This window comes from Lagopus muta, chromosome 20, assembly GCF_023343835.1.
Source record: "Lagopus muta isolate bLagMut1 chromosome 20, bLagMut1 primary, whole genome shotgun sequence".
NCBI lineage: Eukaryota > Metazoa > Chordata > Aves > Galliformes > Phasianidae > Lagopus > Lagopus muta.
The window spans coordinates 366,539-390,294 of NC_064452.1; the positions used below are offsets into that span (position 1 = coordinate 366,539).

Genomic DNA, 23,756 nt, shown 5'->3' on the forward strand with positions numbered 1-23,756 from the left:
CTGGGAAAAACACACAGACAAATACAACAAAAATGTGCTGTAAAATATGTTGGGGCAGGAAAATGAATGATCTCTCTGTCAGCTATTTAAAAGCAATCCAGTAATGTGAACAATCAGAAGTGAAGAAAAATCAATGCGCTTCTCACAGCACAGAAATGGAAAACAAGCAGGATTTGCTCCTGCAAAATGCACGCAAACAAAAGCCAATGGATTAATTTTTCTTGCCAGTAACGTGGTCATTTCTTCAGAGACAGAGCCACGCTCAGAGCAGCCCTCTCTGTAGATACTTATGCTGTGTTTATTGATGTCAGTCATAATATCCCCACTGGTGTCAGTGGTACACAATCCAGTCTTTACACTAATTATCAATTATGAGCAATTGTGGTTTGTTCCCATCACATTTCATTTGTTTTTAAGTCAACTAGAAAGATCTCAAGCAAAGGGAAGACAGAGCATGGCAAGCCCTACTGCTTCATTCCTCTGCCTGATGCTGTGGAAGCACAGCAGAGCCAAAACGAAAAGTAATGCTGCCCCATCAGAGAGATGAGCCCCTCAGAGGAACAACTGGCATGTCCCACAGGGCTGCTGCTGCATTACAAACTGCAGCTAACATCTGCCTTCAGATATCAGAGGGGAAATCGCATCAGGAGGTGCAAGGAGAACATTGCTGGAGCAATGCAGAGATGGGGGGGATGTCCAGAAGGAGCCACAAGGGGGAAAACACAAGGGAAATCAAAGGGGAGAGGAATCAGTGGTGCAGAGCAGAAGGCAGCAGTATGGTTGGTTGGTTGTGCTGCCTGACACTTCACACAGCCGCACAGCTTATCTCAGGACTCACCACGTGAGCATAGAAGGAGATACATACTGGTTTTCCTTTCCAAACTTTAGTATTGGGCCTAAGAAATATAGCTAGAAACATCACAGAAATTAAAGAGTGCAGAACTGGCGCTAAGACCATGGGAACAGCCAGGCCTCAAGTCAGCACCTGAACCTTGGCCAGGCCTCTGCTTGTTGTCACAGAGGGACACCATTATTTGACAGTCTTCCCCCAGTCTACTGAATGGTCGCAGCAGCCACCCTGCTAGCAGAGCTCAGGGAACCCGGGCGTGCAGCAGCCTAGGCTGTGCTCCTCATCACACAGCAAGCACAGCACTCCAGTGCAGAGCACATGAGCTGGAGCCTGTGGGCAGCTGTCCTTCACAGCCCCCCCCAGAGAACACATTGCTTTCAGGATTCCAGACAGCTTGGGTTGGCTGTTGGTTTCCTTCAGGCAACCTGAAATGAAATGCTGCACCACCAGACTAAAGACAGCCGTGCTTTCTGCAGGTTACGAAAGCCACCCCAGTTCATACATCAGTATCCAGCACAGGCTCAGGCAAAGCAGTGCCAAACGCCAAACATCCCAAGACGAAGAGCACAAGTTTCAGGGTCTGTCAGAGAGCAGTTTTTATTTCCCCTCCCCATTCCTCCCCCTTTCCTTTATATCTCTACCTCTTTGCTCCCTCAAGCATCAAGCAGCAGATTGAGATTACAGGGAAGGCTCTGCACAAACAGCTTCTCCTGCCTCCCGGTACAAACTTAACGCTCTTGGGAGCAGCTCCACGCACAACGCCTGAAGGTGGCGCATCCCAGCAGAGCTGCAGCCCCAGCACAAGGGCCAGCAGTGCCACCAGCGGCTCGCTTTGCTCCTGGGGATTGAAGGCGATTTTGATAATGTAGCTCAAGTCATTAAAGTGCTTTTGCAAACATGCTGCCCCATCTCCTGCTGCGTCAGGAGAGCAGGAATTACCGCCTCACTTTCCCGTCCGCAGGAGCACAGAGGAGGAATGTGCATCAGGAGCATGGTCACCATGGTGACAGCAGGGACACAGCGGGAGCGTCCCTTGAAAACATCGGTTTGGATCACAATTAATGCGGGAAATGAACAGCTGAAGAACAGCAGAAAAACCTCTTAAATTATTCAGCTGGAATAAATTGTCAGCGGTGGTTCTGAAGCACGAGGCAGCAATGGGGTCTTTCCTGGGAACCGCAGGAACGGCACCGCCGGAGGGCGGGCAGTGCACGAGCAGCCCAGCCCTGGTTCTGCCTGTGTCCCTTTGCGTATAATACTCCGAGGGTGCTGTGAGCATTTCCAAACACTGGCACAACACCTCTCCACAAATGCCAACTGTAATGGTGCTCTGGAGCAGCAGAGCCAGCAAAAATGGCAGCACTGGTCCTGGTAACACAGCCAGACCTGGCAAACTAGAAAGAAGTAACACGAGTGGTGTAACGACTGCCTGTTCTGAGCGTGCACCAAACGCCATGGCAACTCATCAGTAACTGCACAGCTCCTGTAGAGCTGCTCAGGACCTGCAAAGATGCACTGCTACAGTAGGAGTAACCACACTTTAATTATTAAAGCAAAACATTTCTGAACTCAGTCCAATCGTGGTGCTGTTGTGTTACCCAGCAGTACATGAAAGCCAGTTTGTCTCATTCCCTGTATTGACTCTGAAATTACTCGTTGAATCATTATTTCTAATTTTGTAGGGACTTTCTGCTGAGGGGCCGATGCCTCATACCAAGAAAACACAATGCCTACAAAAAGCACTATTTATATAAAACAACTGATGCACGACAAGAGAGACATCAAATTACCACCTCGGTGTTGCTTATACAAACGCATCGGGAGGTGCTGATGAACCGCAGTCCCTTCTGCACGGCTCGTTCTCCCAAGCTTTGAGAGCTGTGACAAATTACATTAATTCATCTGCGCAGATCAGACGCGTTTTTAAGCTGCTCCATGACAGTTCCCATCAGCCTTCCTATTTGCCGTAAGGCCGCGTGCATCGGCCGGGAAAAAACCTCCCCCGGCGACCGCGGAGCGCCGCGCACTGCGGGCCGCCGCCGCCCGCGCCCAACCCGAGCGCTGCGCTTCAGCAGCGTGCCGCTGCTGCCACCTGGCGGCCGGAACGTCAACCTGCAGGCGGAGCAGCGCCGCGCGCGCACGGAGCTCTTTGCGACCGAGTCAGGCCCGAATCGCCTCGCGGTGCTCTGCAGGGCAGGCAACGAGCATCCCCAGCAGCTCGATGTTTACATGATGACGCAGAGCAGTAAGGCTCAGATGTGACAACACTGTCCCGCCATAGGCACACGAACAGGAACTCTGAAGTAAGCAGGGCATCATCATTAACAATTGCTATCAAGTTGCAGCACGGGACAGTTGAAAGGCAGGTGTGTGGGAGGGCCATTGAGCTGCGCTGTAACACCGTGGGGCAGCAGGAGGTGAGCAAATGGAAGACAAAGCAAAGCAGTAATGCATTCTGCAGCACAGAAAATGAAGGACTGCTGCCTGGTGAGAATCACAGAATCACAAGGTTGGAAACGACCTACAAGATCATCTAGTCCAACCGTCTCCTCTTCGCCATTGCCACCACTAGCACTAAAGGAAGTTGGCCAAGCCTATAAGCAGTCCCATATCTAAAGAAAACACCTTAATTCAGTACATAATTTAGTAATACACTTCTAGCAGATAAATGCTGTAAAGACTATTTTGCTCTTATGCTCAGATTCATGTTTGATTGGATGTTCCGTAGTTCTTAAGAAAATGAAGAGTAGCACGGCTTCCAAGTGCCATTCATCGTGCATGTCTAAGACATGGAAAATTAGGATCCTGATTTGAACATCTTAAGATCAAAATTATATGGAGTAAGAGCTGTACCAATTGTGTACACAGCGTGCTGTAATTGCAGCTACTTCTGCAGTAAGTTCTGATGAATGCCTGAAACATGCAAGGCTGAGCAGAATGAGGTCCTCGCTTGTGCTAAAACTGAATGAGCTTCCTGCCCAGAAAACACAGCCCCAACCTGGAGGTCAGTCTGAGTTAATGACTTCCTGGGAAAAGGATTTGCACTATTTGCTTTTACTCTTCACCTGATGAGCAGACTTAGCAGCTGAGTACTCTCAAACACACCACTTATAGCTGAGACTGCCTATACATCCAAAAGCTAACACTTTACCTCGATTGCTGCCCTCGAAATCCTATGGAACCTGAATTCAAATGTCTGATCCCACAGCCTTCACACCTCGTTTGAACTGTGAGAATGGAGGAGGCAGTGAGATCTGTTACCAGGTGTTTTTCTAGAACCATACAACAGTTTGGTTGAAAGGATCCTCAAAGGGCTCCCACTATGGAGCCCCCCGGGTCAGGGCCCCATCCACAGCCTGGGGCTCCTCCAGGGATGAGGCAGCACAGCTGCAACCCCAGGGCTCCCTAAAGTTCTTTCTCTCCCAAGTGAAGTCCATGCTCTTTGGGTAAATGCAGCAGAGGAGGGTGATGGCAGTGCCATCTGCTGGGCCACAAGCACTACGGAACAATGAAAGACGGCGAAGAAAAAAAATGAATTCAGCCCTTCTGATGAGGGTGTGAGAGGAGTGCGATCTCTGCCCAGAGATGCTGCTCCCTCAGCTGCTCACCCTTGCACCAAGTTGAGGAGTGCACAGCTTGCCCCTGAGCTCCAGAGCTCACGCCTGGGCCAGGCTGTGACACAGCAGATCCCACAAAGTAACTTTATGGCTGCAATAGTCGGCTTTTAACTTCAAAGTCGCCCATCTGTCAGGTTTGTAAATATTTATATTCCTCTTTAAAGGTACATCTTAACTGTTTACCTTTAAATCTTGACATTGCCTCACACCACGAAGTTTAACTTAACAACCTTGGGCTGATACTGCTCCATACACGAGGAACTGTCAAGAGTTTCACACCGCATAACAACTAGATTTCATGTCTCACACAGTGAGAACTGCTCACAACCTGCAGCTCTGCTGTGCTGCAGCCCGAGTCCCCCACCATCCAGCCCTGTGCCATCACCCTGACTGTAAAATGCCCACAGTTCTCAGAGCCAGGTGTGCTGCCCACTGTGCGGCTATGCTCCGAGAGGCAGCTGGGGAGGTGCACAGCTCTGCTTTGTTCTCATTAGATTAACACTGCTGCATATCTTTTCCTCACCCATAGAGTCAAAATAAAGATGTCCCAGTTCATTCACGAGGTGTATTTTGACGGCCACTGGCTGGTTTGAACAAACGATTCATTCCTCTCCTTGCAAACTCTTAGGGAAAACGTTCTTCTCACCCTGCCCAGCCCCAGCTTTGTGCCCTGCGGGGAGGCGGCGCTCCTCACTGCAGGGCCGGGCAATGGAGCACAGCCTCCGGGCTGCAGGGCCGGATGGCCTCAGAGCCGCGGAGTGCAGCCCCAGCGCCGGACACCTTGCGGGGATCGATGCGGCCACACTTGGTGCCAGCAGGCGGCTCTCCAGTACGGACAGGACCCGGCTGCAGCTGAAGGCCCTTCCTGGTTTCACTTGTTTGGTGTCGGTTACAAGGCAGAAATATTTATGTTGTTTGTACTTGATGGACGTAGAGGTTGGAGTTGTCTTTTTACTGTTCAATAAAAGTTAGAGTTTCGTTGTTATTGTAGTATTTTGTTGTTGCTGCACCCAAAAGCGCAGGGAAACAACCCAGAGGGCTCCCTTTTCCAGCAAACGCGTCCCTGACGCCGAGCAGCGGCTCGCCGCCCCGGGCACGCCGCGCAGCAGCGAATGGCGCTGCAGATCCCGCTGGGCGCGGTGCGGTGCAGTCCGAGCCTTCGGGCCCGGTCGCGACCGCCCCATCCCGGCGGTGCCGGGCAGCCCCTCCCGCTGAGCGCCCGGGGAAAGAGAAAGCGAAAGGGAACGAAAGCGAAAGGACGGGCAGGGAGCGATGGGCTGCGCAGCGTGGCTGGCGGCCGGCTGCCTTCTGAGCGCCGGTATGTGCGGGACGGGACCGGGGGTGCGGCGGCTGCGCTGCGGGAGCGGCTGGGAAGCGGAGGGGACGCGGGCGGTGGGAAGGAGCGCGGAGCTCCGCCGCCGCTCGGCACCTCCCGCATCAATGGGGCGATTTCAAAACCGACTATCAACATTTTAAAAGTAGCTCGAGCGTGCACGATCTCTGCTTTTCAGTAATCACAAGGACCCCGAACAGCATCGCTTCTGCAGAGCCGGGGCTCAGGAGGAGCCTGCAACTTCCCTGCGTATTTGAAATGAGAAAAACCACTCCCCTGTCCAACGAAACAGAGACCGTGCTGCTGAACGTCAGGCTGCTGCTGCCTGTGGCTGGAGCAGAAGGCGCTCAAAGGCCTCAGACAGAAAGCCTTCCTGCAGACAACCTGCCCTCGTTCATTGTACAAGGTGAGCTATGTGCTCAGAGGACCAAGCCTAGCTCCTGGCAAGAAGTGAGCAGACAGGCAGCCCTGCTGTGCTTCAGCTGATGGGGTTACAGAAAATTCAGCATTTCCCTACTCGGCACAGCAGCTTCACCTCCCGCTGAAGATCTGCATCCAATGAGACCACTGCGCTGTGAGAGCCCAACCTGGGGTGCTGGGAGAACCGACCCCCTCCCACACAACAAAGGCAGCTGTGCACCCCACCCCAGGACAAAATCCAGCAGTGCTGGGCAGGATGTCGTCCCAGCTAAGTGAGATCACTCCTGCTGGAGTGCACCAGGGTGGGACAGAGCAGGGAAGAACCACGCTGAGAGCTGTGTGCAGACAGGGGGCTGCTTCCACTGCCCTTAGGTGAGCCAGGATGATAACGGGTCCACGCATGTGTTCACAGAGCCCTCGGTGAATATTCTGCAGTACACAGATGAGGATATCAACATGCTTGACTGCAGGATCAGCTATTACTTTACAGCCAACACTCAGATCCTCTGGCCTGGGAGGGAGGTTCGAGCCCACAGCCTGGACACCTGGTTCACTTGCACCATAAAGCACACAGCTGGGAAATACACAGCTACAGCCTTCCTTGTGCAAGGCCATGAGGACAGAGAGCACCAAACTCCAGGACAGCTTCACCAGGGCATCGCAGAGCAGACACACGTGTCAGGTAATGCTCCTCTGGGGAACTTCGTACATACTTACATTCCTAACGAAGCACGGGGAAGGGGGAGAGAGAGGGGAGGGGAAGGGGGGGGTTGGAGCACAACTTTCAGGCCTGCAGGCTGTGAGGGTAATTAGCAAGCAACTACCACTGAGCTCTTTCAGCTGTGTCCCAAACTGCACCCCAAGCTTCAATCTGGAGTCGTTTTCACAGGGATTATGTAGAGGGAAACCACCTGTTCCTCTCCAGCTACGCTGGGGTGCTATGAACTCCCAGCCTGGCTTTCTGTATCCCACCAGCTGTTGCTTAATGTCACCACCCAGACACTTTTCTTCTGGGCTTACAGACCTCAGACTATTTTTACCAGCCCCATAAGTTTACAGATAGCTCAAGATAACGTTTTAGCAACTGTAAGGTAAAATGCATTTACTGAAAAGCATATGCTTTCCCTTGTGTTGAGAGCTGTGCACTCTGCAGAAATGAATAACTTCAAAGCAGCTTCTCAAAAGCATAACTGTTTTCTGTTTATGTAGTTCTCTACCATCGTCTCTAAGAGCCCTAGCAGCAAATACAGAAGCCACCAAGGCTTTAACACAGACACAAGTTAAGGCTGATCTAAGCTTTTCAGCAGGCAGAGCACTTCCACAGTATTTGCACTGGAAGCGCAACCCACAGTGTGAGCTGCTTGCTGAGCTGAGGGAGAAGGCTCTAGAGAAGAAGCAGAAAGCAATTAGCGTCTGCCAGAGAGCTGCAGCCTCACCCGGACAAGAAACGGGGCTCCGGGTCCAATCTGCAGACTGTCGTTACTGAACCGCACCCTGCCAGGGCCCGCCCGTAGCTGAGCACAGATAAGCGGCTCTAGTGCTTGAAAACAGGGAGACCGGGGCTCCGCGGTCCAACAGTGGGGACGCGCCACGAGGCACTGCAGCAGAGGGCAGCACAGCGAGCAGCACTGCCTGGAGCCAAGAACACAGCGCGAGCACTCACACCCCCACGTTCCCCCTTACCCCATACTGCCCCTCCCCCGTAAGAAAAAACAAATTTTCATTTATTACTCACCCCATCACAGGGGCTTCTCTGAGACAGCTACATCCAAGCAAGCCACACCACCTTCCCAGCTCTCTTTTTCAGCTCCACCGTACACCTCCCCCCCAGGCTAATTGGACTCAGCTGGCTTTGATTGCCACCCGGGGGAGCTTTCAGCCCCCTCGCTCGCTCTGCAGCCCATGCTGAGGTCCCGCAGAGCGCTCCATTCCCCCTACAGCTCTGCAACGCTTCCGGCTTGGGGAGGTGTTGCTTCATTAAATCCAATGTTAAGATGTAGGGGAATCACCACATCTCCTTCTCTGTCGTATATAGCGAGGCACAAATGAGGCTTAGCAACTGCTCAGGGAAAGCGATACGAGCAGTTACCCTCCGCAGCGTGGCAGCTCGGGCTCTGGGCTCGCACCCGGCGCGGGGTTGGGCAGAGCTGGCGCGCGCGGCGTGGCTGTCCGGGTAGCAGCCGGCCCCGCTCCGCCCGCCTCACCGCCGTCCCGATCCGCAGCTGTGCTGGCGGTCCGCGCGCGGCTGCCCCGGGTCCGTACGGAGCTGGGGAAGGACGCGGTGTTGGATTGCGCCTTCGACGCCGACCCGCGGGCGGCCGTAGCCGTGCGATGGGCGCTGCGGCAGAAGGGGCGGCCCGAGAGGCGCATCACCACCTCCGGCGGCGGCCGCGCTGAGATGTTCCCGCTGGAGCCCCGCGGTAACGCATCCCTGCTGCTCCGGCGCGTGGAGCTCGGTGACGAGGGGACGTACATCTGCGCGGTGCAGGCGGCAGCCCTCGTGCTGGAGCAGGCGGTCCTGCTGCAGATAACAGGTAACGGCGCTCCGACACAGTGCACAGATTTGTGGTCAGTTCAGCTCGATGATGGAGACAGAACCGGCGAGCCGAGAAAGCCAATGGTGCCATAAATCTTTGCTCACCAGAAAAGCCCACGGTGACCGTCAACGTGAACTCCCTATCCCTGGTGGAAGGGGAGCAGCAGAAGTTGGTCTGTGACATCCGCAACTACTACCCTGCAGACATCCACGTGCAGTGGCTCCGTGAGCCACGGGGTGCCAGGCGGCTCCCCGACACCGTGCCCAACGTCCTCACCAGCAGCCACCGGCGCAGCAGCAACGGCACCTACAGCTTCTCCAGGTTCTTCCTGCTGACAGCGACCCTGCATGAGGACGGCCACACCTACACGTGCCGCGTGGAGCACTCCAGCCTGCAGGCACCCATCCGCAGGAGCGTCAGCGTGGCAGTGAGAGGTACCGAGCTCTGTGCTGGTGCTGTCTGGGCACTGATCCCATGGAGGGCTGGAGGGAGAATGGCCCACTCACCCATCCCTGTTCTCAGCGATGCTTTGAGTAAAACGAACAAAAAAGCCATCCTGTTCCCAGCCCTCATTTGTCCCCATCCTTCTCCTTTTGATTCATCTGCAGAAGCGACCTCCACCACCCGGCTGCTGCTGCTGCTGCTGGGCCTCACTGGGTGCCTTGTGGCTGCACTCCATCACCTCCACAAAGGTGAGAACAGCTTCAGGTGGGGGGATGGGGGTGTCTGGGTTGGAGGGGAGAGGGCTATACCATGCAGAGCAATTCTGTGCCAAGATGCCCCTGAGATGCAGTGATGCTGCAGACCCTGCCTGTTGTCCTTTTATTCACAGCCTTTCTTTTTTTCTGTTTTCCTTTTTGCCCACCCTAGCGAGGAGCACAACTAAGGTGGGTGCGCTTCACATTCCTGTTTCTCCCACGACTGTCAGTGCTTTCCCTCGTGCTCAGCACTAAAATCCCTTCTCTCTCCTCCCAGCCCAAACCTTACTAGGCACAGTGCTCCAGCAAGGAGCAGCCACGGCCCCATGAGCTTCAGGTGCCATCGGCACTGCTGGATGCCTCAGTGCAGGAGAGCAGGGGGCTGGGGCAGGCTGAAGGTGACGGCTGTTGCTGAATGCCAGTGTGGATGAAGCAATCTTCCCAGTTACTGGCAAAGGGGAAAGCTGCAAGAATTATTTTTGTAATAAAGATTGATTTAGAGAACCCAAGCTTTGTAGGTTTGGTTTTGTTCTTCCTTGGCCCCTCTGCCACCCACTCCCACCCCACAACATTATCCTGTTCTCACATTGGCACATCCATAGGCTCACTCTCATCACCAAATGCTGAAAAAAAATGCTGGTCAAAAGCACTGTCCATCGTTCAGCCCAAGCTGTAGGGAAAAAACACAGACACTGTCCCAAAAAATGAAAGCATTTTGTAGCATCCTAGGAGGGAGAGAGCATCCTCTCCATGCTTGGCTAATGCTCGCACAGATGTGTGCAACATATGGACACAAAATATGTTATTTATTGTGAATTTTGCAAAGACACATTTAAGCAACAAAATATACATTTGTGAACCTTTAGTTTTATACATAACAAATACAATCTGCTACTATAGCAATAAATTAAATGTACATTATTTACAACAGACATAGGCCACCAGGAACTACGAAGCGCCGCCTCTCCACATAAAAAATAAACTTCTGTCAGATACGTTTTTCCAAGATTTTTTTTTCACTCTATAAACTCTCTTCACATTCTAATGATATAAATTCAGCATTTTCCTTCGCAGGATATACGCAGTGCTACATTCCTTCCAACAACGAAGCACGCTCTAAGGGTCCGAGCTGAGCACATCCCAGCCACACGCAGCCCTGCAGTGTGGGTGCAATGTGCCCTGCGGGGATCGGGGCCACGCGGCACCGCCGGCACCGACTGCCCCTGCAGCAGCTGAGGAAACCCGGGGTCGTGGCTTCCATCAGGGTTACCGTGCCCGCCGGTGCCAAGGAAACATTCCAGCCCTGCGTCTGCCGTCGCCACAGAGCCCAAAACTCCGTAAAGAAACTGAGTCTGTGCTTGGGACGGTCCCTTTTTACCCAGGAAAAAAAAAAAGCACTTCCATTTGTATGCAGGTGTGTACATGTGTGCGTGTGTCACGTAGAAGCACAAAACGTTTTGCAATATATATGCAGGAACGCCCTCACCCACCGCAGGAGCACAAAATCCTCCGCGCTCCGCCAGCGCACGGCTGCACCCCGCACGGTCAGCCCGGGCAGAGCGGGGAACCACGCCGCGGCCCGCGACGCCCCACGCATCGCTTCAGCCCCGGGGCCGCAGCCCTCCCAGAGCCCTCAGACAAAGCGCTCCGGGTCAGAAGGAACCTCGCAGATTCAAGTAATAACAGAAACAAAACAACGACCCGAAAACAAAAGCCCGGACGAGAGCAGCCACTGCATTTGCTGAAAGATCTCACAGAGATCAACACGCGCGCAAACAACGACACGCACAGAACCACACAACTCCTCGGGAAAGACGCACCGAGCCCCGGGCGCGCGGCAGCCCCGCAGCGCCGCACTCCGCGGAAGGGCGAGGGTTCGGCGCCCCCGGGGGGCAGCAAAGCGAGGGGAACCGCCTCCGGCAAAGAGCAGCTCGAGGTTTAAACGCGACTTAAAAGCAACTCACGGACCGCGGGAGGGAGCGCTCAGCGCCCGTCGGGAGTCCTCGCGTTCTCCGCGACGCGATTCCTTCGTCAATCGGATCGTTAATTCCTTCGTTAACGCGCCCCACCGGCCCACAGCCCTTCCTCCAGACGGCGCCACGCGGCGCGCACCGCCGGGCCGTTTGTGGGCGGGGGCTGCAGCCGCGCGCGGGCGGCTTTGGCGCTGCCAGCTGTGCGTCGTTAGGAATCATGAACTCAAAAAACGGCTTCCATTTGAAATAAAGAACGTCGCTTCTGGCGGTTACTTTTGCAAGTGTGACGGATTGAGGCGAGGTGCAGCGCTGCACCTCTGCAGCATTTAAAAAGTGGATGGGGGAAATCCGTGACCACCCTGAACGTAGTAGACAGACTTACAGCGAACCTTAGGCAAAGCTCCCTAAGGGCCGAGGGATATCTGTGCGGGCAGGAGTATCTTCTGCAGAGCGGCACGGGGAGGTGTCACCTTGCACAGCCGTAACCGCCCTCTTTCGAAGTGAACGGACGCGCGCTCAGAGGCGGGGGCTGATGTTGCAAAGGGCGGAGCAGCCCAATGCCGTCCCGGCCACCGGCGGATGGAGCAGCCCCGGGACGAGGCAGATCCCGCAGGCTCAGTGCTCCGAGCACCAGTCTGGGATTCGGTTACACCGCAGCTTTGGCTTCGGTCTGTCCCGGGCCCACGCTGGAGTTCTGGGCAGGGAAGAAGCACTCGGGCCACGCAGAGAAGGCAGATGGCACCGCGTGCCAGCACCCGGGGAGCGCGGGGCTGCGCGGCCCCAGGTATTTTGCAGCCCAAGAGCTGGGGGTGGGGTCAGCAGGGGCAGCGCGTGAGCCCCGGTCCCACAGCACTGCCGCACCAGCTCCAAAAGCAGAGAACCAGAGCTGCCCGTGCCTGCCAAGGGGAAAAAAAACTCCCAGGTGTGTGTGTGCATGGACGGTGCAAGCACCTGAGGGACACTTCAAACCTCTCCGGTGCCCCCCCAGCTCCCTGCCCGCAGCCTGCTGGGGCCGTAGGGGAGGCAGGGGGGCACGGGGAGGGCTAGGACTGCTGGGGCCGGGAGGAAGGTGACGTCCTCCGGCGGGCACAGGGTCGGCTGCAGCGGGGAGGGCACCGTGCTGGAGTGTGAGGTGCGTGCGTTCCCACGGGGAGGTGAAGTTTTCCCTTCGCTGAAACAAAAATCCTCTGGGGGGGAAAAAAAAAAAAAGAAGAGAGAGAGAGAGAAAAGTGTCAGAGATACTCAAGAAACAGAGAAAGAAAATGCAGCACTACATCGTGGCACTGATGGGCACCGACTATCATTGGTCATTGATCACTACCGTCTTTCTCGCTCAGTGCTGCCCTCACCTTACAAAAGCATTTAGGATGCCCAGAGATCTGGTACTGACCACGCATTTAAAAATAAGCGCTGCAATTGGTCGCTGCATGCTGTCGTTAAAAGGATATGCATTGGACCTGAGATGAAATGAATCACGTCACACAACAGTGTTACAAATACTCACCGCTGAAAAGTTCTCGACTTCCTTTTATCCTGCTAGTGACTCTAAACGAGAAACCAGAATTCAGGTTGGATTGCAGACAAAGGCACAGCGACACACAGCAGCACTGCCCCGCAGCCCCGCGCTGTGCCTGCAGGGCGTCCCCACGCTGCGTACCGTGCTGGAGCTGCCGTGGCTGAGCTTATCGAAGCGGAACTTCAGGTTTGACCTCGGGGAGTTTCTGTTCTTTATATCTGCTGGAGGGTGGAGAAAAGCAAAGCGAAGTAATAACCCACGAGCAAACCGGTTGCTGAATCAGGTGGCAGCCAGGAACTTTAATATTTTGTCACCAACGTTACCAATATTTAGTCTATCTTGACTGAACGTTTGGCAAAATCTGTACATTAAGTGTTTTTGATGGAATAAATTGAGGCTTAATTACATCTCAGAGTGTTTCTACTGGAAATGCCACTGAAAAGGCTGCAGCAAATGACTGATCTATGTAAGTATGGATTTCAATGCTTTTGGCAGGAAAATGCAAAATAAACACTTTAAGCATTAAAAACACTGTTTTGTTCATTCTGAAAATTGCTAATAAAACAAGAAGGACTTGAGGTGCTGATACCAAGGAAAGAGAGCCAGGCTGCACATCCAGCTCTTTTCCGGAGCTGCTCCCAATTATCAAGCTGCTCCCAATTACCAAGCTGTTACTGGTGGATTTGTAGCTCTCTGGCTGTTCTGCAAAGAGCTCCCGAGTTCCTAATGTGTGCTTTCATTTGAATCCTGGCTCCTTCCAGCAGGACCACAGCGCACGGGGAAACTGCAGCGCTGCGCTGTGCGGTGAGGGGCGGGTGCCCGCTCTGCCCGTCTGGCTCGCGTTGACTCGTACCTCACTTTGCTAATTGGCTCCAATGGATGGAATTAGTGCGGAGTCGGTTAGCAGGAGGGGTAATAGAGCCAGGCTCAAGGAGAGCTGCTTGGTTACTAAAGAACTCCTGAGTCACAACTCATTCCTTGGAGACAGCGAGTTTCCAAGGCTACTGCAAATGTCCATCAGGAGAGTCCTAGAAGCCCCCCTGTGCTGGTTTAGAGCTCCGTGCTGCAGTATGGGTGAGCCGGGCGAGTTGCTCACAATCGGGGCCCCACATCCTGCATCCTCACTGCCTCTCCCATAGCTGCTCCCACACCAGGCTGCCCCAGAACCCACCTGTGGGGCTCCGGCTCATGATGACTGGGGTGGCCGCGGCCCCCATGCTTGGGCTATCACTGCCGGGCGATGCGCTGTAGATGAACACATCCTGCTTGAAGGGCGATGCTGTGGATGGCTGGCTGCCCTGCACAGACAGAGTGGGACACAACTCCACTCCCTGTAGCGAGCTGCTACCCGGCGCTCTGCGCGTGCCCAGCAGAGCTGCACTCTGCAGCACAGCATGGCACAGAACAGCAAAACGTGGCACAGCATGGCTCAGCACGGAACAGCAACCTTCATCCTTCAGGGTTGTTCAATAAATCCCATAGGAGCCAACCCAAGTGGACATGCGCACTTCCCTCTGCCCTGCTGGGATGACACCAGCACCCACTGGGATCATACAGGGGCACGAGGCTGTGGCATCCCCCCCAAGGAGCCCCCAGACTTGAAGCAGACCCCCCCCCAGAGCTGCAGCACAGAACTGGGTTCCTACCACGCTGTCGTACTCCTCCAGTGTCTCACTCTCCCCCGCCGTGCTGCTGAAGCTGCTGGTGCTCGAGGAGGAGCGCGAGATGTTGGACCGGCCGTTCTCCTTCAGCTTGACAAAGGGCCTAGTGGGTGACGAGACACTTAAGTAAAGCATGTGGTCACTACACCGAGCATCAAGCTGAGCACTGTGGGATGAGCTCTGCTGGGCACAGAGTAGCCACCATGGGACGGAGTCGGGGCATGGCTGGGAGCATTCCCCTCCAAAGGAGGAACACAGGATCTGGTAGCTGTGGGAACATGCACAGGGAGCTCACTCCATGCGCCTGCCCCGACCTGCAGGGTTTGGAAACTCCTGCCAATGTGGCTCCTTGCTGCTGCTCTTTTCTAAAGACGGCTATTTTCAGATGATAAAAGAGTAGAGTAGTGCACGTGAATCACCAGAACCTCTATTTTACTTCCTCAACTTATTCACAGTACTTATCCAACTTATTCATAGTAGAATCTGGAGATGTTATTTTTGACGGCCCCTGGTGCTCCGGGTGTTGGTTGTAGGGACTGTGGCAGTTTGGTTCTGTGCTGCTCACCTGTCTTTGTTGGGGCATATTTCAGGGGAGCTGGGGTTGGATGAGGTCTCAGATTTCATCTCCTGGGATGAATGTCCAACATCTGGTGTCTTCTGTGCTCCAGAAATACTGTCACTGAGGGCACAAAAAGGCTGTGTGGGGAGACTTAAAACGAATGGTCAAATTATACTTCTAGCACCATGTGCCAAAACTCAGAGTAACAGATGCTCTTTGAATACTATATCTTCAACTTAAGTCAGAGGGAAAGCATCCGAGACACCCCAGCCTTGAACGTGGCAGAAACAGCCCTAATGCAGAACAGGGAGGTTCTGGCACCACAGCCACACTGCAGGGCTCCTCAGCACCGGGAATGTCACGCTTACCATCGCGCTCTGCTGTCTGCCTGGCTCTCCAACCCCGTGTGCAGGCGTGGGAACAGCCCCGAGCGGCGCTTGATGGGACTCCTCGACTGGTTCTTGGCCGCGGCTGCCGAGACTGGGGGCTGAAAGAAGCACACAGCCCGAGCTCGAGGAGCGCACAGCCCCATCTGAGAAACTCCTACAGCACCCTGCCAGCATGGGAGGGAGCGGACACACACACAGACAGTGGGACAGAGGGCCACGGGGCTGCACTAACCGAGAAGGTGGTCTTGGTCACCTCGCTGCTGTTGTGCGCGATGCCCCCGCTCAGGCTGCCCGGGATGCCGCCGCCATGCTGCTTCCTCTGGCTGCCCACCATTGTCTCCATGGAGTGGCTGCGCACGCGGATGGCTCTCTGTGGCCACGAGGGACAGGAGACAGCAGTTACCAACACCCCGGCACCACTGCCACCCAAAGCCCCAGAGCCCCAGGCCCTTGCCTGTAGAACCCCTGGGGAGCAACAGCGCAGCCCAGCGGTAGGGCAGCATCCAACCACACACCCCAGCACCACTCTCTGGGTTTGCAGGAAGGCTCTGTGAGGAGCCCCCTCCGGCCCTCCTGCCCCTTCACGGCTGACAGTTCCCACGCAGCACGCAGCAACCCTGCTGGCAGCTGCCCTGAGACATTTGTGCCACTTCCAGTGCACACTGCTTCCTAGGAAGGAGCAGACCCTGGGAGCTTGAGCACCGCCCCGGCTCTGCACAATGAAGGGGCTGCGGTGCCCTCCGCTCTGGCAGCATGGGGCCATCCCGATGACAGTGGGATACAGGGAGGAAGCGCAGAGGGCTGTGCAGCCCCTGCAGGGCGGTCCAGGGGTGCAGAGAAAGAAGCAAAGGTGCCATCTCTGAGCAGGAACTGAACATGTGGGGGCTGACGATGACTTTAACGTGTTTTGACTCAAACTGTTGGAACCAGAGCTGTGCATACGGGAGGCAGAGACCTTTTGCGAATCTGAACACCCATTTTGGATGCTTGAACAGGACTTGAGCTATTTTTAAAGCCTTCCCTCAGTTGTTGTCCCAGGCACTCACAAATAAGACCACAAGATCTTTTGGAAGTCTGGCACACACCATGAAGAGCAGCAGGGAAATGCACAAGTTAAAAAAATCAGTACACTTATTTTAATTACTGTGATAACCATAGCAACCAGAGCCCAAACTGGACTGTGATACTGGTGTGCCAATTACAGGAAAGTTTCCATTTGCAGCTATTGCCTCCTGAATTTCTGCTGCGCTACCCAGCAGGTCACGGCTATGTCCTCCTCCAGACCATTTAAGCACAGCTCAGGACACAGAGGTATCAGAGGAAACAAGCCTCCAAAGGCCGTGTTTTTGAAGGCTTCCAGCACCGCATCCACGATGGATAGGCACCGCTCTGCTGCCAGCTTCAGCCCCATGTAAAACCCCTCAACACCAACCCGCACCGCACCCTGCAGCACCGAACCGCACAGGGACCACAGTGTCCCCTCCTGCCCCTTGAGTAACGAGCTGCAAGCAAGCATCCATCAGACTGGATTTATTGGGATCAGCAACTTGTACAAACTGACGGTGTCTGTGGGTGGGAGCAGCAGGTCGCTCCGCTGCCAGCTCTGGCAGTGTGCAGGCAGGAGGATCTCCTCCTGGCACTGCCAGTGCCCCGGCACAGCGCTCCATGCATGGCACGTCCCCTACCATGCCCTGCCAGCTGAGTGCCCACAGAGCCAACAGGAGGAAGGGGCCGAGAGCTTGTCGGTGTGATGCAACCAGCAGAAGAACATCCCACCCTGCTCCAGCCCCACGGTGCTCAGAGCGCACAGCGCAGGAGGTATGCCAGCACACAGCCCAGCAGCGCGGCCCCGAGGCGGCGGGGCAGGACGATGCCAGCTCCACCTGCCGGGCGCACCACGCGGCCCAGCGCACCCTGCAAGCCCAAAAGCCGCGTCTGCTCTCCATGCGCCACAGCGCAGAGAGAACAATTAGCGCCTCAGGTCGTGGTACGACGTAGGACAGCTGCATCGTGCCTCAATTTCTGCATCTTGTGCCCCAACAGGATGCAGCTGAGCCTACACTCACCCCCACAGCATGAGGCCAGCAACATGGGGACCTTCCTCTGCCTTCAGGGCCACTCATGCCCAGAACCCCTTCTGCACCTTCCACAAAGACACCTTCCAGCCCTCAGTACACGTTAATTTTCCTGCTGGGGAGGGACTGAGGTTTACCTTGAAAGACTCCAGGAAGCCCCCGTGTCCTCCGTTCTCCAGCTTGTCCTCCTCAGGCCCCATCCCCAGCATGGTCTGTGTGTGCCCGTGGAGCTCATCATGAAGGTTGTCCAGCAGGGCAGCACGTGTCCGGTCCTGGGGAATGACACCAGGCTCAGCAGGACAGCCTCGGGTGTGAGGACATGAGGAAGCTCACTCTGCTGGTCCCTGAGCTTGTCACAGAGCTGACCCAGTTCAGAGCAAGGAGGAGCAGTCCTAGGGCAGTGTGGGGATGGTGTGGGGCAGTAGGGGGGCAGAAAGGCAGCGAGCCGTACCTCCAGCTTCGCAAACTTGTCTGACTTGCAGCAGGCGTTCTCGGCATTGATGAGCTTGGTGAGCAGGAACTCCCGGAACTCGGGGCTCTAGGAGTGAGAGTGGAGGGTTGGGCATCTGTACTGTCCTGCTGCTGGTAGCACTGAGCTACGACCCTACAGACCCCACAGCCAGCTCTGCCTCCAGGTGTGCCCCGAGGCATCCCAGACTCACACCCACACACAATTCCCAACTTGGCATGCACTTTCAGTCCTGTCTCACCTTCTGAAACACTGGCGGGCTCGGCAGTGGTGGGCCAAAGGAGGGGACGTCTTCCCGGGCCGTGACGGAGACCTGTGTGGGCAGGCAGCGGTGGGCTGGGGGCAGTGCGCAGCACAGAGCCCCATGGGGCAATGCCCCCAGCTCAGCCCCGGGCTGCAGCCCACCTGAGTCCATGGGATAACTGCACACATCTACTTCTCACAAACCTTTTTCCCTCATGGCCCTAAGCAGCATGCTTTCAGAGTGAGAAACTCTGATGGAGGGGTGATGCTACCTGCACTGTGTTTAGGCAGCATGAGCTGTTCTGGGTTCATTGCAACATCTGTGGCATCAAAAATATCTTGTAAATGAGCATACTGCTACATGGGCACACTTTATATGCACACATATGTATGTATACACACAAATGTATGTGTTCATGTACACACATATGCTCAATATATACATTCTCCAGCTATATAGATGCCTGAGCACCCCGAGCACACATGAGCAAATGTGTGGTTTGGAGATGCAGCCTGTCATGCACGTGGCTATGCACAGACAGAGCAAACTGTGACATGAGCTGAGATCCCCTACCTTGTAGGATGCAGTGTCTGCATCGGGGTTCTCCACCTGCACCACAATGTAGGCGTGTAAGAAATTGGAGGCAATCATGTCTGGGACGAATGGCGTGTTCTCTTCTTGAAAGATAATTGCCACAATGTCGTTGCCAATGTGTCTCTTCCTCTGCAGCTGGGCGGAAAGGGAAAGCATGGTTGGTGTGGGCAGGTGGCTCTGCCCCGTGGGCGCTCCAGGCTCATCCCTCACCTGCTGGGTGTCCCCTTCCGTGAAAGGCAGCTTGGTGGACACGTGGAACATGATCTCCCTGTCCCGGAACACGGTGTACACAGACTCAACCCCCGTCTGCCCGTGGCTGACATCCAGGCCTCCTCGGAAACTGGAAATGAGGGAAGAGTCAGGGAGAAAGGCAGAAATACTTATTGACAGCTCACCAGAGCCCGCTGGTGGCTATCAGGGGATGAGGCGACAGAACAAACCATCTCATTTGTCTTTATCTACCTGCTAGCAAACAGGAAAGAACAAACTGTGCGCCATGTAGTGCAGTGCAGCCTGAGGCCCAGGGCATGCAGCACGGTCACAGCTCCAGGCATGGAGCAGAGCCCCACGGCACCGCCACACTCCCACAGCCCTTCCTCTACAGCCGAGTTGCAGCAGTCTGCCTCACAGCCTCGGGGCTGCAGGGACGAAGTGCTGCCGGCAGTTCCATCTCCTCTGTAAAGTCCCCCAGCTGTGACCCACGAGCCAGAGCTACATTTGTGCTGCTCTGTGCTGCTCATGAATGAGCTGACTTCTGCTCTCACATGATAGATTCTTTACAGACTATATGGTCTTTAGCTAAATTTACTTGTAAAATCAGTCTTTTCTACATACCCTTTAAAGTCCTGCAGTGTTATGGTGTCTCCCAGCAAATTTAGGAAGTTCCTGAAGGCAGCACTCTCCTCATTGTTGCCGAACAGCTCTTCCTCCTGAGTCTGCAAAGACATAGACGCATCTTGGGAGAGGAACGGGCAGCCTACCTGAATCCTTCATGTGTGTATTTCAAAACAATGAGACCTTGATAATGGTCTTCTATGAGTTATTCAATCCAAAACAAAACGCAATGCGTAAAGATAATGAGGGTGCCTGTCAGAATCATCTGTGGCAAATTATACAACCCAGCTGTGCCCATGCTCTGCAGCCAGCATCCCCAGGCTAATGGAAGCACTCACAGGCATGTCTGCATGGCTCACAGCTCCCACCAATGCACCACTTTGCACTGTCTGAACACACATCTAATTAAGGCACTGTGGCTGCTACAGTGCACTTCCACATCCATTTCTCCCTACAGCTGATTTTAATATTGATTATTCTTCCGTCACATTGTATTTTAATGAGCCAGGGCCTTATCCAAGTCACCAGAGACTTGCTGTTGGTAAGAACACCAGCTGCAGCGCGTGCTGCACGTGGCACTCATTTACCTGCAGGGCCAACCGCAGTGCAAAGCCAGGCACAGCAATGCCCCATGCTCACAGCGCTCACTCACCTGCCTGAACTTCTGGTAGATGACACCAAACTTGAAAGTGTTGTTGACCTCATGCTCATCATAAGCCACTATCATCTGGGAGGCCTGCAGTGAAACAAGGCACAGTTGGGAGCCCGTGGCAGCTGAGGAGTGGGACCTGGGGTCACTGTCCTGGGTGGCAGCGGCTGTTCTTGAGCTCCCAGTGATGGATGGTGGTAAGATGGTAATGAGAATGGGTGAATGAAACTGCCTCAGTTGGGCTACATCAAAGGGCACTGAAAGTCCTGGCAATGCACTGCTGAGCCTGCTACGTGTTTGACACACAACAAACGGCTGAAGATGAGAAGTGTGCTGTAAAAGTTTCCCATAATGGGTTTCTACAGCAGCTCAAGAGTTTGCAGTGCTCCAGTGACCCTGGAGCGGGGAACAAGTGAGTTCCAGCCCCATCACAGCGAGTACAGGCTCAGCCCTACTGGGCTTCCAGCTAAACTGCAGGCACCACACCCAGACTGGGGCTGGTTCATACCTCATAGCCTGTGTGTCCTTCCCTCCGGCGAGGGGCATCTCATGGAACCACCATAGCATCACAGAATGGTTGGGTTGGAAGGGACCTTATAGATCACCTCGTTCCAATCCCTCAGAAGGCTGGGTGACCCTCACCAGAGCAGGCTGCACAGAGCCCCTTCTGGCCTGGCCTTGGGCATCTCCAGGGATGGTGCATCCACAGCTCTGGGCAGCCTGTGCCAGGGCATCACCACCTCGATTCTATAATTCCCTAAGGAAAACAGTATCTGTGCCCTGCATCTGTACAGAGCACTGAGAAGATCTTTCTCAAAGGTACTGAATCCTCCTAGCCCTGCACAAGTTCCCATGCTCCACAACCAAGCTACTGGATCATGGGGAAAAAGGCAGAATTTTCCCAACTTGATCTCTACTGAATGCAAGGTAAGTTCCTCACCTTGGGATACAGAACCGGATTAAACTTCAGTCCAGAGGCATCATCACAGAAGGCCTGGGACAAAGGAAAAGTGCTGTGAGCATCAGTGGGCATCCCAGACTGGGGAGTCTGGCAGCATGGCTGCACACATCTTATCAGAGAGACGCACCCAGCCCGGAGCTGCAGGAGCTCCCCTGGCATCCCGTCCTGCTGCAATGCCCATGCCCGGCTGGTGCTAACCAGAGGTGCAGTGGGGCAGTCCCTGGGTGCAGCTTCCCCCTCCCCGTCCCTGAGCTCATCCAGCAATCCACCCAGAGCAGCCCCATGCAGGTTACCTTCGCAATCTGTGGGATGCTGGGCAGCTTGCTAAATCCTGCCAGAGGAATTCTTTCATGCAACGTCTTCACTTTGGACCTAACAAGGAAAAAGGAATGAAAAGAAGCTGGGGAGGATCCCATGCAGCCCGAGGCACTGCAGCCTCCCTGCCCACCAGCAGCACAGCTCTGTGCCATGCACGCTGCAGGAGGTGCTGCAACATGGTGTTCTGTTGGGCTTGGTCAGTTAACAAGTGCTCCATCGTTATTCTCATCTCTGCACCTCTTAAAGTATTCGTTGTTTGGAAGAGAATTGAGGCAACAGCTCAGGCACCCTTGCCAGATTAGGGGAAAAATGGCAGTAGATATGACAGTGGATCACGAGGAGTTCCAGATGTGATTTCAGCAACAGATCAAAGCTCTGTGTTCACCACAGTACAGAGCAGTATAGGGACAGTGCCTCTGGCTTCTGCCCCACTCCAAGCCCCCTGAGCCCCTCAGTGTGCTGCGTCCTGCCTGCTGTATTCACAGATAAACAAATGGAGAGTATTTCAAGGAGAAAACATTTTGCTGAACACTGCACATTTTTCCTCTGTACCTGAGTATAATCCGTAAATATTCAGTGCCATCCATCTCCTCACACTTAATGGACAGGATCAGGTTTCCCAGGCTGCTGGCCGTGCAGTAAAAGTTTAAGTGGTCCTGCAGAGAGAAGCAGCAGGTGGGTGGTGGGGCTCAGCACACAGCAGGACAACACTCCCCTCCTCCAGCCTCGCAGGCTCCAGGCACAGCATCCAGCACTGTGAGCCAGCAGCCCTGCTGCCCCTGCCCAGAGCAAGGCTGCAGCACTCGCCCTTTCCACTCACAACTGTGGGATCTGATTTTTTCTCCTGGCTGGGAGAAATTTCAGCCAACCCCTTGCCCTTTCCACACCCACCTTCCCCAGGAAGTGCTTCCTGTAGGCTCTGGCCTCTCCTTTGCACTCCAGCTTGTACCCATAGGGGCTGGGGCTGAAGTTCTCCTCTTCCTCCTCGCAGACACTGCTGTCGGATGAGGTGGGTGTGCCGAGGTTCTCTGGGTCCTCAATCCAGTACCCCCCAAACTGGGGCAGAATGACCAGCGGGTAGGGGCTGCCCTTCTCCAGGATCTGGGGAGGCACAGGATGATGGGCTGCCCCACACCGCCCCTCTGCAGTGCCCTACTTCTCTGTGAGGAGCAGGTATGGCACCGCAGAGCTGGGCAGGAGCAAAGTGCCTCACAGCTCCTGCTGGAAGCAAGACTGCCACACACTTCTGGACAGGCACTGCCCTGGGGGCACAGAAGCATGTTTCAGAGCACCTACCTCATCGATGCTGGGGTATGGGATGTAGTCCTCCTGCAAAGGGAATCACAGAACTGCACACTACTGCTTGCTCCCCGGGTTCCATCTGTCCCTGAACCCGAAATCCAATTTAACACACTAAGTGATGCTGCTGGGTGCAGCCCCAGCTCTGCCCTGCTCTGCCCATGGCACTGCCCATCCTGCACCCATGCCACCTTCTGCACAGCACCACAGACCCAGCCAGCACACATCACTCAACAGCGAGATGCACCGGTTTGGACACAAAGCTGGATTAGGGATTTACATGCACCACTCTCTTATCTCTGCAATTCAATCAGTGCCTTGCTTTTAGATAACTCCTAAATCCCTTTTAGTCCTTTAAGCAACTGCCTTTGACTACACACATTAAAGCCCCGATTTCTGGAGATAACAGGGAACTCTTGGAAAGATCCACACAAGAAATAAAATCCAACAAACCTTATGTTTTTGGCTTCCAGCTTTCTGATCTTCAAGTTTTGGTGCCTGTTTGGAACAAAGTGAACAGATTGAACAGTGAAGAAGCTGCCACCACACAGACGCCTGCAGGACATCTCACGCCAATGCCGCCCCACACCGCACTGCAGCTCACCTGCATCTTCTCCAACATCTCGAAGAATTCTGCAGACTGAAAAAAGAAAAGAGAACCGTGCTGTCCAACCGGGTGCCGGGAGCTGCCGAGATGGGCTGCAATGCCGAGCAGAGCAGCTCAGCCATCCTGCAGGCCTGGGCTGGGAAGCAGCTGCAC

At 54.6% G+C, this 23,756-nt stretch overlaps 2 protein-coding genes and 1 long non-coding RNA gene across 7 annotated transcripts in view; 2 read left to right on the top strand and 1 right to left on the bottom strand.

Moving 5' to 3' along the window:
* The window catches only part of LOC125702805 (uncharacterized), a 63,226-nt gene extending 57,810 nt beyond the window's left edge, over positions 1 to 5,416 (top strand). For both annotated transcript variants that reach the window (XR_007380708.1, XR_007380710.1), the window contains exon 3: positions 1,812 to 5,416. This is a non-coding gene — a long non-coding RNA (uncharacterized LOC125702805). The remainder of the gene's footprint in view (positions 1 to 1,811) is intronic.
* An 11-nt stretch (positions 5,417 to 5,427) lies between these two features.
* LOC125702804 (tapasin-related protein-like) lies at positions 5,428 to 9,964 on the top strand. Of its 4 annotated transcripts, XM_048966530.1 has the most exons (8): positions 5,428 to 5,785; positions 5,979 to 6,206; positions 6,633 to 6,902; positions 8,443 to 8,754; positions 8,865 to 9,191; positions 9,366 to 9,449; positions 9,628 to 9,644; positions 9,733 to 9,964. In XM_048966530.1, the coding sequence occupies exons 1-8, from the start codon at positions 5,740 to 5,742 to the stop codon at positions 9,745 to 9,747; spliced, it is 1,299 nt and encodes a 432-aa protein (XP_048822487.1). In that variant the 5' UTR covers positions 5,428 to 5,739; the 3' UTR covers positions 9,748 to 9,964. The 4 variants fall into 4 exon arrangements, 3 of the variants coding, with proteins under 3 accessions (XP_048822487.1, XP_048822485.1, XP_048822488.1); XR_007380707.1 differs by having other exon boundaries at positions 9,366 to 9,644; XM_048966528.1 differs by lacking the exon at positions 9,733 to 9,964 and having other exon boundaries at positions 9,366 to 9,717.
* Positions 9,965 to 10,244: 280 nt separating this feature from the next.
* The window catches only part of RAP1GAP2 (RAP1 GTPase activating protein 2), a 51,196-nt gene continuing 37,684 nt past the window's right edge, over positions 10,245 to 23,756 (bottom strand). Inside the window, 22 exon segments of the mRNA XM_048966526.1 lie at positions 10,245 to 12,615; positions 12,933 to 12,973; positions 13,086 to 13,162; positions 14,116 to 14,242; positions 14,591 to 14,708; positions 15,171 to 15,284; positions 15,533 to 15,651; positions 15,786 to 15,923; positions 17,766 to 17,900; positions 18,080 to 18,166; positions 18,339 to 18,410; positions 18,915 to 19,070; positions 19,146 to 19,275; positions 19,770 to 19,870; positions 20,422 to 20,505; positions 21,359 to 21,412; positions 21,673 to 21,751; positions 22,250 to 22,353; positions 22,589 to 22,798; positions 22,994 to 23,026; positions 23,450 to 23,494; positions 23,601 to 23,636. Coding sequence (XP_048822483.1) covers positions 12,965 to 12,973; positions 13,086 to 13,162; positions 14,116 to 14,242; positions 14,591 to 14,708; positions 15,171 to 15,284; positions 15,533 to 15,651; positions 15,786 to 15,923; positions 17,766 to 17,900; positions 18,080 to 18,166; positions 18,339 to 18,410; positions 18,915 to 19,070; positions 19,146 to 19,275; positions 19,770 to 19,870; positions 20,422 to 20,505; positions 21,359 to 21,412; positions 21,673 to 21,751; positions 22,250 to 22,353; positions 22,589 to 22,798; positions 22,994 to 23,026; positions 23,450 to 23,494; positions 23,601 to 23,636 — 2,028 coding nt within the window. The 3' untranslated portion in view covers positions 10,245 to 12,615; positions 12,933 to 12,964.